Genomic DNA, 12538 nt, shown 5'->3' with positions numbered 1-12538 from the left:
TTGAAAGAGACTAACTTAGTTTTGATACTTTCTTGAATGTTTAGTAGTAATTGATTGTTAGATAAAAAAAGGAATTTGGAGATTCCACCGTAGGTTTTGAGAACATTTGGTCATATCTTGGATGTCATTTCACTCCCGGCTGAGGAGGCCAGATGCTCGGCCACATTTCTGAAATGAGAGTGATGCGTTCAGTGTAAGGAACAAAGGGTGGATCAATAACCTGAGGAAACAATTTAAGAAGAGGAGAAGAGGAAACAAGGTGTTACAGGGAGAGGAATGTGGGTTGACTGATGCATTCACTGACCTTTACTCCATTTGGGACCTCATTTGTAAAAGGTATCTGGAGGCTGTCATGGTGTGTCGACCCTGTTTGGCTGCAGTGAACTCACCCAGCAGCGGTGACACACTGTGCTGCCAGCGCTGGAGTTACGACAGGAGACGGTGACATGGACTTGGATGATTTAAACAGAAAGCATCTTCACTGAGGGCATGCGCTGCACAGCCTTCTGTTTTACACGTTGTCCAAACATTTCCCGCACAGCCAGTCTGAGTGCCACCGCTCTGCTGTAAACATGAAGACGATGATTTAAGTTCAGACATGACGCTCAGGACCAGACTCATCCATCCGTCCATCCATTCATCGTCTGCGCTGTTTACTTCTGGGAATCTGTGCTGGAGAGGAGGCTCTCTGTGACGGCTGATTCATTCCAGACCATGTTTACTGTCAAAGCACTCCAGAATAATCATATTTTTTGCAACCCTCCTCTACAAGTTTAGAACTCAATCCTTTAGGCTGTCTGCTTTCCTATATTAATATTTCCTTACTTACATTTTAAACAAAGGTCCTGTAGAACAACCTCCCTGAAAGAGATTCTTCATACCAACAAGAACCACTTTTACAGTTTGGCTTTTAATTTAATTGAGTTCAGTCTTATATTATACAATCCGGTGTTTATTATGTTTGTATTTAGTGTTTGTATTAATTACAAAGTGCTGCTCTCTCTTTCTGTAGATTAGAAGAGACAATTGGTTGTTTTTTATTTGTACTATTATTCTTTGACTTACCTTTATTTCACTTACAGTTGCTAAACTAAACATGCACTTTTGCCATGTGCCCGATAAGTGTTTGAACGAATCCATTTCTGTGTATCTGAAGACTTGATGGTGGTCTGGTAACATTAGAAAGAGACCTGCCGTAATGACATTATAGAACATTGTTTAATGATTTGTAACAAGGGCCACCTACAGCTTGAAAGGTGCAAACAGAAACCCTTAATTCAAACTCCCCTATAGCTAGTAAAATCCATTTCAGTCAACCCACAGTACCCTTACAGTACGGCTTGTAAAACAGCTCTTTAAAAGGAGCATTAGAGGGCCATTCTGGTCAGTTTACATGTTCTTTACACGCATTTAGCTAATTGCTGAGCCTTCTGCTGAGGCAGTAGAGCAGCAGGAACAGTCTTATGTATTTATGTTTGCATGGCTTATCAGTGAGGGATAGGACAGGTAGGCTTTTAACTTTTGATAAGGAGAGTTCATAAAGGTTAACTCCTTTATTTAATACTATGCCTGCCAGCTGATTACAAAAAGTGATTCGAAGAATTCAGTTATAAAGAAAACTCAGTGTCAGCTTGGATTAGGTTTTTATTTGATGTACAAATTCATAATCTTAGATCCACAGTCGAATCTCTTAAACGTTCCCGTGATCGAGCTTTTGCATGCTGGAGCCCTAAATGAAATGTACTGTGAAAAGCACTTTGTGTCTCGCTATACAAATAAAGTTTATGCATGCTGGCCAGTAACTGCACAGCTGGCATGTTCGTAAAGAACGCTGCATGCTTTTGCCTGTTACGTGTGTGTGTGTGTGTGTGTATGTGTGTGTGTGTGTGTGTGTGTGTGTGTGTGTGTGTGTGTGTGTGTGTGTGTGTGTGTGTGTGTGTGTGTGTGTGTGTGTGTGTGTGTGTGTGTGTGTGTGTGTGTGTGTGTGTGTGTGTGTGTGTGTGTGTGTGTGTGTGTGTGTGTGTGTGTAGCCTTATTTCCCCTGGCTCTCTGCTCTACTCAACACAAAGGGAGCTGATCAATACTGATGCATGCACTCCTCCAGCTTTGGAAACACAGCCGAGAGCAAGGAATAGGTTTACTGTTTTTACCCTTAGGCATATATAAATAATGACTCAAGTGTCCGTGCAGGAAACGTGACTAACACACAGCATTCTCCACGCTAATAACCTTGGGCAACATTTAGCATTTTGTTGCACTGGGCTGCATTGTGTGAATTGAGAGAGACCTGGAATAAAAGCAGCAGAAGATAGTGCTTACATTTCTGTATTAGGAGCTAATGTTAGCCAATGTTAGATATAGGCCTCTAGGATGGAAAGAACCACGCTGAAATATTGCATTGGCCTCAGATTGACGTTTTACCCAAGAGTGATTTTCTTCTTTGAAGAAGAGCAAGCGAAGAGGAAATAAAGTGCTGCCTACAATGGGGAAGTACATGAATGTACAGTAATGGCAGTGCTGAGGTCAGTCTGTATAAGGTCCAACATGGTGCAGCCTGGAGGAGACTGGATGTCCAGAGCATCGACCGGGTGCAGGGAGGCTTTCACAGAACTCACAATTTCTCAGTAACAACCAATACAGCAGAGCAGGAGTGTCCAAACTAATTGAACATTTTGAATCGGCCCTCAGCAAATAAAAACACTATAATGCAGTATGGCCCTCAAATGAAACTTGTGCTTATCTTTGACTTTTAAATATAGATGTAAACAGATATAATGCAGTAGTATTCATGTGTTAATAAGCCCACTTTTCAAATACATTCAGTCCATTAAAGCTGAAAACATTTTCTAACAAATTTAAGTTGATACAAAAGCTCAATAACTTATTTCATAAGAAGCTTGAAATATACCCTTCCTATTTCCTCTTATGATAAGCAATCTGACGCCTCTGTTGTAAGGAATGAGCTACCAACAAAATAATTGAAACCCTAAGGAGAGCTGTGATGTATGGTGATTAATAAGCATAATTTACTTACATTTGATTCATTTCCGACTTATAATTAAATGTATGAGCCAATATACGTCACCTAGTGAGGGCCCAGCCCTTCGTATATTATTTTTCTGTATGTGGCCCTCTGTGAAAAAAGTTTGGACACCCCTGCAGTAGAGCAACATCTGATTGGTCAGTACAGGATGTAAAGATATACGTACAGTTTTCAGGATTAATAATTTAATTAGAAAAGACATCAGACACACAGATCTATCCAACATTGTTTATTCGAAGGTTCTTTTTTTGGACTTGATAGATGATGTGAGACTGGATTACAGTTTAAATGCTTTGATCCTCTCATCAACAATCAGAAATACGTTGAGTGGCACAGCACGGAAATTCAGAGATAACATTTTTCATCTTCTCAGTGGTCATGTGATCTGTAGTACTTGCATTGTGAGCACTAAGGGGCAAAATAATAGGTATGGAAGCTGACAATTGCAGATGAAAAGATGGTTGGGCTTCATTTAACAGTCACAATGCTCATAATTATTGTAGTTTTGGATATTCCTAAGTGAACTCGAGTCATTGAATTCTTGCTGGTGATCAATATGTTGACTTGTCATGTCACGCCTACCGAGCATTTATGGAAATATTTTAAGGCAACACTTGGAATCAGTTAACCTAAACATGTTTTAACTGCTAGACTTAAAGTAGGCTTTAAACTGAGTATCTACTAACATGTTATTCTTTAAGTGTTAAAGCCTAATATAGGGCTTCAGTTTTTATATTGCAACAAATTAAACTTCAAATGCATTATGACAAACAGTCTAATCTAATTAAGCGTATCAGTTGAAAAACTAGCTATCATTAGTTCAGGCAGCTACAGTGCACATCAGTCAACAATAACAAAATGCTATTTGGATTAGTTGTCAATTAAATAAATACTACGTAGAGTACAAACACAGGCTTTTAGTTTATTTTACATGAAGTTATTCAAATTGTTGTTTTTGTAAACCTAAATACCTTCATTTAAATAAACATGAACTGATGCAGACATTTAGTAAGCAGTAATGTGGCACGTTGAATCACAGGGTAATTGTGGGTCAGATAGTATTTACTCACAAGGAAAGCTTATATTACTCTGAAGTTCATATCCTTCCAAACCATCTTTTCAACAACCTGAGTTAAAATTCTGACAAAGGGTTAATAAAGTGTTGCAACTCAGACAGGAACCACTTCGATCCACACCAACAGCAAGATGAAGCGTAGTAAAGCACAAGATCTGGACTGACATTTTTAACTGCACAATAAAAGTTGTTTGTACATAGCTCCCGTTCAGTCGCAATGTAGAAACATCGCGGGAATTATTTTCTTTTTTTAACCCGATTTCCACATTGGGGTTTTTAAATGATACATGTTGGGAGCACACCTGAAAATACACCTCGCATACGTTTAATGCTTCCAAAAGTAAATCGCAGGGGCTAATATGGATTGCGCATTATTTTTATTTGCACCTTAAGTTCGCCATTAAATGCCCATAACGTTTTGAGTCCAATACACCTTTTTCTTGTGGAGGGAAAAGGAAGAAATCCTTTTTTATATAATACTTTATTGAACTTTTAGATGTAATTTCAAAGATGACATGTAGGGGAGCTCTATTCATTTATTTGTAATCACACAGCTGTCATTGCCTCCTGTTAAAGCATCCCAAAATAAATGAGTTCAAGCCTGGCTACAAACTCTTAGTGGAGAGTCTGGGAGTGTCTACCACCAAGTCTCTGAACCCACTAGTCATTTTACTTTAGCTGCGAGTGGTTATAAGCACTTATCACTGAGAATTGCACTGTTTTAGCAAGGCTCATGTACACAGATGCCAATGTGTGCTAAAGTGTGCACGTTAGCTAACTATGAACACATGCATATAGCACAAGAGCAACCCAAAAGCTACTTGATTGGCTGCGCAGTTTGTTGATGCGATGCAAGCCACGCAATCCTTTCGTGAAATCCCCCCCGTCGAAACATTTAAGTTGATTTTGCTCAAACTCTTTTAGCGATGTGAAATGGGAGGACCGTGGCCAAAAATAAAGGCCAAATAATTAAAGCAGATAAAAGGCTGAAGTGAGTCCAAGTTATCATCACCCAGTCGTGGTTCCTCTTCGTGCCGTTGCTGGTTGTTTTTGCACCTCTAGCAGTTGAAGTTGAGGTCACTTTTCTTAAGTGACAACCCTCGTTATGTACACACAGATAAAATGTCTCCCTTTTCCACAGACAAGTTCATATATCTTTTATAAAATAAATCTTATATTCCCAAGTATACAATAATAAAATGATGCACTCTGCAGAAAAAAAGGGGAACAGGAAACTCTATATATACATATATGTGACTATTTTGGCAGACAGGACAATTGTAAACAGCTCTTTACTCTCATTCGTGTCGTTTACTTTTTTCCTTTACTTCTTTCGCTCCTTATGTCCTTTTACATTCATATTTCCAAAAAATTGTGCTTTAAGAAATCTCTTCTAATAATCCAAGGGCTCTTTTCTTTTTTTTATTTCCTCGAGTAACACCCTGGTCCGTTGAGTAGAAGTCTCTGAACAATAGGTCAAAGTCATGAATGGTCACGTAGCTGGTAGTTTATTCGCCTCCCCAGGAAATGGGATTCCGTGACAGCGAAATGAAGGGAAGGCAACGAACGCATGAATCAGGACTGAAGATGAAGACGTTTGTGAGTTTTATTCTGGGTAGACTTAAGACTTATGTCTGGCACTATGATCATCCTCAGCATTTCTCCAAGTGTCCCTTTCCACATGTTTGCTGGATGCTTTGGTATATATGATTTTTGCACTAAATGGCTAGGCAGCATCACGTTTCACACTCTTCCAGCTTTCAGTACAGCTCCCTCACATATTAAGACGTAGAAATAATCACAGTCATTTTTCAAAACCTGTCGAAACCTTCCGTGATCGGAACTTGGGAAGGATTTGTGTCCTGGGGTAGTTGTGGCATTTTATTGATGACTACAAGGCTGAGAAGTTACAGCTGTGCTTGTGATACAGGAATGTACACGATGGAATGTGGAAAACACACTGTTGAGCGATGACACTGCAGAATGCTAACGGAGCGAGCAAGAGCTTTGGGTTTTGTGCTCAGGGGGCAGGAACAGTAGAAGTCTGTGAGCCAGGCAGAACAGGATTGTGGGTCTTCAGTTGTCCTCATCAGTGAGCTCCTCCTCCGCAGTGGCCTTCTCAGCAATGGCATCCATGCTGCGTCTGCCTCTGGACTCGGAGCCGGAGGAACCCCCCGCCGGAACGCCTTTGCTCAGGTTACAGGTGAGCGCAGAGTAGTGGATCTGCCGCAGGTTCTCCTGGACTTCACTCTGGGCGTGCTTCAGGAGGTCTGCCTGACCCTGGGGGGATTACAGATCAGAGAGTTACACCAGCTTTTAAAATGTTGTCCCTTAAAATGTTAGTAGCTGCCCGTACTGAGGATAACAATTTCATAAAAGATTCCGTATTAAACGTTTTATTTTGATTGTGTTATTTTTAAGACATAATCCTCTCTTTTAAAGTATGTATGTATTAACACCTTATTCGAAATGTTGGCAAAAGTCTGAATTAAATGCCGTCACATTGACGTTCAGGCTATAGCAGAACAAGGTAAATACAGAGAGAGGTAATGCTCATCTTAAGCACTCTAAATCTGTCAATAAACTCCTTTTATGCTAAAATCTGTTATCAATAAACCATAAAACACCCTCAGTGAGCCTATTTTCTGAGGAGATTCTTCTCATTTTAGATCAGTCTATAATTTTTTTTCCTCAAAAACAAAGATAGAACTCTCACAACAATAATGGGATCAGCACTTTGCCTCAATATATTTACTTTTGATTTCTGCAGAAATGAAATTCTGAATATCATGCAAATTACTTAACCTGAAGCATCTAAGCAGAAACAAATACAGAAGAGTCCAATAGTCTTATCACCCTATATGCTTGTGCTCTGTTATTGGAAAAAAGGCAGCAGATGTTTGATCTGGAATTGATGCAACCTTATTATGGAATTCACAGGCAATTCATTTCTGAGTTTCACACCAGGTGCCAAAGTGTTGTGGATATTCCTGTCACACCTGCATGAAGCCATAATGAGATTGACACAATGGACACCTCGATCTGAATCACAAGAAGCTAGGTGAACCCAGCAGTGTAGTGTAGCTCATACATGAAAATGGTCTATGAAATCTATTTGTATTGAGTTTAAAGCTTTGTTGGATAGCTGCCATAAGCTTCAAGACCTTCAGTCAATAACCTAATGTACTTTTAGTGTTCATGAAAAATCTGAAGTCTTTAAGTAGTACGCCTGCCAACAATAAGATCCATATAAGCAAAGCACCAGATTAAACATTGACAGAAAATGCAGCATTCACAAAGAATAACACGTACTTGCCTGACTCAACTCAATTGCCCGGGGACAAAGTATAAATTATAGCTGAGCTACTCGTGTGGTAATCTTAATTAACACGTGCAAATGCCATATATAAATATGCAGGAGGTCATTCATCAATAATTACCCCCTGTGTTGGCTGTGGAGGTTGAAACAATAGGCGTGGTGTTTCAGAGCGGCTTAGACTAGGGACTCACCAAACACCGGTCCAAAAAGAGAGGCATAATATTGCCTCCGGATATAAATAATTACATTATTCGTGAATTTGTTTTTTTTTATCAGTAGGTTTTTTGTATTGCACTAATGTTTATGGATGCATGTGCGGAAGGAAAGCTGACCTAACATCATCTAGTTGGGTCCTCACCTCCTCTAATATTGAAGTTAAAAGCATCAATCTGGTGCACTTTGAAGGCAAAATGAAGAGATCTATGGATCTATGTGCTCTTTGCTTGATTCATGCCTTCCCAGTCCCTTATCACGTACAAGAGCATGGCGCCAGTTGTTGTAGCCAGTTGTGGTGAGGGCATCTGACTTACTTGAACCGAAATGTCTACATGCACAGCAGAAGATGGCATCTTTTTTACAGGAATATTCCAGCCAATCTCTGTTTTGAAACCATGAGCTGCAAAATGAGCGCCTTACCCCACTGTACAGGCGAGTTGGGTACTTTTTAAAATATACCTGGGCAGGCTCTGTTTTGCCGAGGTCCTCTGGCACTTGTGGGCCGCTGAGGGGTGGCAGTGTTTGGGGCAACAAAGATGGCTGCGGCTGCTCCGCCTCCGTGGGCGAGGCGGGCAAAGCCGGCGAATCGGGCGTTAGTGTCCACGACAGTGGCCGCGGGTAACGTAATGTCCCCATGATCTGAACTGTTATTACCTGCAGTAGATGCAGTGTTACTGCTGGCGATAAGGGCTGGTTGTTTTAACCATTTTCTGATGTCCATCATTGACTGCTGTGTAAGCACCTTGCAGATGACGAACGCGCAGCGACAAAGGTCACGCACACCTGACATAATAACGTTACTTACCGTTTAAATTGACCAAATAAATGCAGCAGACAATGTTATTTAACCACAATTACAATTTATTTTATTTCAACTATATTCTTCTTATTATTATTACTCTTATTATTAGTGTCTTTATATGTAATATTTTTCACTTTTAATTTATTTTTTATTTTTCACTTTACATTTTTCAAATGAGGGTGCATAACGACTCAACTGAGGGTGCAATGCACCCTGCACCCCCGTAGAACCGGGCCTGGATAGAGAAGAGAGAGAGAGAGATGCGCGAGATGCATAAGAACTGGTAAGATAGCAGGGTTTCCCACACACAGACTTTACTTGGGCGGGCCGCCCAGGTATATTAACGGCTAGGTGGTCCATGAGTGTTTTTTATTGGTTAAGTGGTCCTTGGTATGAAAAAGTTTGAGAAACACTGCGCTAGTGGATTGTCAAAGGGGGAGCCTCGTTGCGGGGAAATTATACAGATGGCTAGTCCGCCCCTGAAAATGTCTATGCAAACGTTATTATTAATAATAATTTTTTAAAAAATTATAAAAAAAATTAATACATTTGTTTTAAAATTATATTTCCATTTTTATTTTGTAATCATCTCGCGACCCCCACTTTGGGAACCCCTGCTTTAGACATTCATATTACACACTTGTGCTTACATTTAAAACCAACTTTTTGACGAAATGCCACATGTAGATAGATATATTGGGATTCAAAGAGAATGGCAGCTACTGTAGTAGCAGTAAACAGGCTACACAAGGTTGGTGTCACCAGTGTCCATAATCTCACCTTCAGCACGGTGATGTTCCAGGTGAAGCTCTCCACCGCCTTGTGCAGCTTCCTGCCCTTCAGCCCCTCCTTCACAGCTAAATCATGGAGGTTCTCGTGGAATTCCATCGCTGCGAGAAAAAGACAGATGAGAATGAGTCAGACTTTTTGTGGCGGTTTGTGAAACAGAAGAGCAGCTGTGAGGTGACTGAAGTCTGGGAGCTCTGACTGGGTGCTAGGCCTGTTGTCACTGTGAGGAAACACATTAGAGCTAAAGTCAGTGGCATTGCTGTCAACATTTCACAGTGTGCTGCTGCAGCAGAAGGGTAGAGAGTATGTGGAAGTACAGAATAGAGACCCTCTGGCTGTGGAGGAGGACACCTCTCATTACTGTACGTCTGCAGGGTGATAAAGGATCGCAGGAGCTGCTGTGTGCATCTTAACTCTGACTGAATTGCACATTTCTGAACAATTAAAGAGGAAAGCTGAGGGTTGGATGCAAGATATGAAGGATTAAAACTGTGCAAGCACCTGCCATCGACATTTGAATATCTTGTCAAGCAACCCTTAGAAAAAGGCAGAGGAAGCGTGAAGTGCCAGTTATTTGATAGCTAACGTGATAGCGCCTTACATCCTGTTTCTCTCGAGACTCCTATTTGCTTTAACAACAGTGTAGCATTCATTTTCATGACAGTGTTACTATTAACCAGGAACAGTCTGGTGAGCATGTGTGACCTCTGTCAGCAACACCTTGCTTCAACATCATAACTCTATATCCCAGGGTGAAATGTTATTGGATGGTAGGCACATCCCAGCGAGGTGTTGATGGGATTTTAAGGGACAGGAGTGAATTGGTGAAAAACAAAGAAGAAGAAAGAAAGCAAAAAGGCAAGATAAATTAAAGGCAGAGAACAAAAAGCCTAGTTGAAGGAAGCAGGGAGGCAGGATGAGAGGGAAGAGAAAGCCCCGGAAACGCAGAGAAAGGCAGAGGAGCGGTGCAGCGTAGGCAGACAGACATGACGTTCTTTCACTGTGGATTAGCATCAAGGCATGGAACAGAGGACGGATTTGTCTCCTGAGGAGCTTTCCCACCTCCTCTCTTCCCATCTGCATGACTGAGTCTGAGTAAGGACATCTTTAATGTGGATTTGGCCTTTACAGTGCAGTGCTGACACTGCAGCAACAGGCAAACACAGCCTGTGAGGTAAATAAACCAGAGAGATGGAGTTCCTGCTAGACACAGCAGCCCATCACTTTATAACGCTGGAAATTCCAAGCAAGAATGCCTACATTACCGCTCGAAGCGCTTATATCAGCTGGAGTGGGCCCTGGCCCCTGTTGGAGCTGTTGCCATGGAAACGTGGCGTGCACACGACCCCCCTCATGTGGAACCGAATCGCCATTATAGGCGTGGGGTTGGGCTGCCTTGGAGCCTCTCAGCTGCGTGAATACAACCTCACACACCTGATACAAATCTACTGACACATCCATTATCTCCTGACATCACACGTGCTCTGTCCATTTCCTGTGTTCCTAACAACATGTCATTTCTCTCTCCATCTCAGGCTGCTATTCTGTAACTAAAGGGCTGCTGCTGCTGCTGTGCACATGGACCATGACTGTGCTGAAGAAGGTGCACCCCACACACACACACACACACACACACACACACACACACACACACACACACACACACACACACACACACACACACACACACACACACACACACACACACACACACACACACACACACACACACACACACACACACACACACACACACACACACACACACACACACACACACACACACACACACACACACACACACACACACACACACACACACACACACACACGTTGCCTAGCAACATTTGATGGAGTCTGGCAGTCAAGAAAGAAGGAAATGGGGAAGCTCATTCTGAGCAAGCATTTCAGATGCTGATCTCTGAAGTAATGCTGCAAGATGTACATAGAGGCAGCACCCACAGCATGAAACAACTACAGTATAAAGAGGAGGGTCAGAGGAGGAGGACCTGACTTAGTCTATGAAATGTTTTTTTATGAATAGTGCTAAACCCAAAGACATTAAATTACAATGATAACAACTAATGGACTAAAGTAACACAATCGATCATGATGTGAAATAAATGATGCTCTGTTATTGACCGTACAGTCTTCGTTATTGACATGGTCATTGAACATTTTCAAATCAACCATGTACACTGACCTCTATTTAATGATACAAAAATATCTAAATGCCACTTCTTATACATTTATGTGGTCTTCTAACATGAACCCGTTATATTTTTGAAAAGAGTGTTAAATGTTTCTTGTGTTGACATTTTTATGATCACCTCTGTTTACTTTGAACACCCTATGGGTTTTGGATTTGCTACTTGTTAACCAGTTTATATTTGTGATGCTTAGCATTTATATTTCTGTCCTTGTGTACATTTGGTTATCAAAAATTATAATACATATTTTATTGTTAGTATTTTGCTTTTAGCTGCGCTTTTTCTTTGTTATACTGCCACCACTGCACAATAATTTCCCTCGGTATAAATAAAGTTCTAAGTCCTTGGTCTCTCTTATCTTGTATCACTATCATACCGTATGTCACAGAAAGACAGGACACCCTTACATTGAGAAGTGGAAACCAGCTAACCAACTAAAAAAATAGATTATTAATCAAATTAGTTGTAAAATAGTATCAGTTCTAATATTAACTATAATTTTAAGCACCATCCAGGAGGCGATGTGGCACAAAGCAATAAGAATGAAACAAAAAAGTTCAATCCACTTAGAAGGGGACTTTAACATATCTAACACAGTAGTGGCCCTTTGCTTTGTTCTCTGCAGAATGTCACTGAAAAGCCACACCATTATTTGGCAGTTGGCATTTAAGAACATCTTCTGTACTGATCTTGTTAGTCTGCAGCAGGTGCAGCCCTCCATCTGCCTTGAATACTAATTGGGACATAAAGTGAAAGTCGGGGGTGGGAAGTGACATCCATCTTTAAGCAGCGAACACCTGACTGTGATCCCTGACTCTGCCTTCATGTCGGAGAACACACGACCCATCTGAGCTCAAGAGATGGGTTATTCACAACTTTAAAAGCTGCTTCTGCTGAATGTTCCACTTACTGTAGAGAGGGAATTGGGTTTGCAGTGACCCAGTTCGACACAACAGACAAACAGGAAACCATAATTGCACTGAAATACCAACAAACAAAAGCGCACACACTCAAACACACACAAATGGTGTATGTTGGATTGGAAAATATATCAATGAACAAGTTAATCAGCTGTGTCCCAGTT

General features: G+C 41.0%; 1 protein-coding gene across 1 annotated transcript in view; it reads right to left on the bottom strand.

Annotated features, from left to right (window-relative positions):
* Positions 1 to 3257: 3257 nt before the first annotated feature.
* The window catches only part of plcl2 (phospholipase C like 2), a 36096-nt gene continuing 26815 nt past the window's right edge, over positions 3258 to 12538 (bottom strand). The window contains exons 6-7 of the mRNA XM_079692919.1: positions 9236 to 9345; positions 3258 to 6398 (exon numbers count right to left, since the gene is read on the bottom strand). Of these exons, the coding sequence (XP_079549045.1) occupies positions 6195 to 6398; positions 9236 to 9345 (314 nt within the window). The 3' untranslated portion in view covers positions 3258 to 6194. The remainder of the gene's footprint in view (positions 6399 to 9235; positions 9346 to 12538) is intronic.

The sequence above is a fragment of the Notothenia rossii genome (genome assembly GCF_949606895.1).
Source record: "Notothenia rossii genome assembly, chromosome: 7".
Taxonomy (NCBI): domain Eukaryota; kingdom Metazoa; phylum Chordata; class Actinopteri; order Perciformes; family Nototheniidae; genus Notothenia; species Notothenia rossii.
This window is presented reverse-complemented; position numbering and strand designations above follow the sequence as displayed.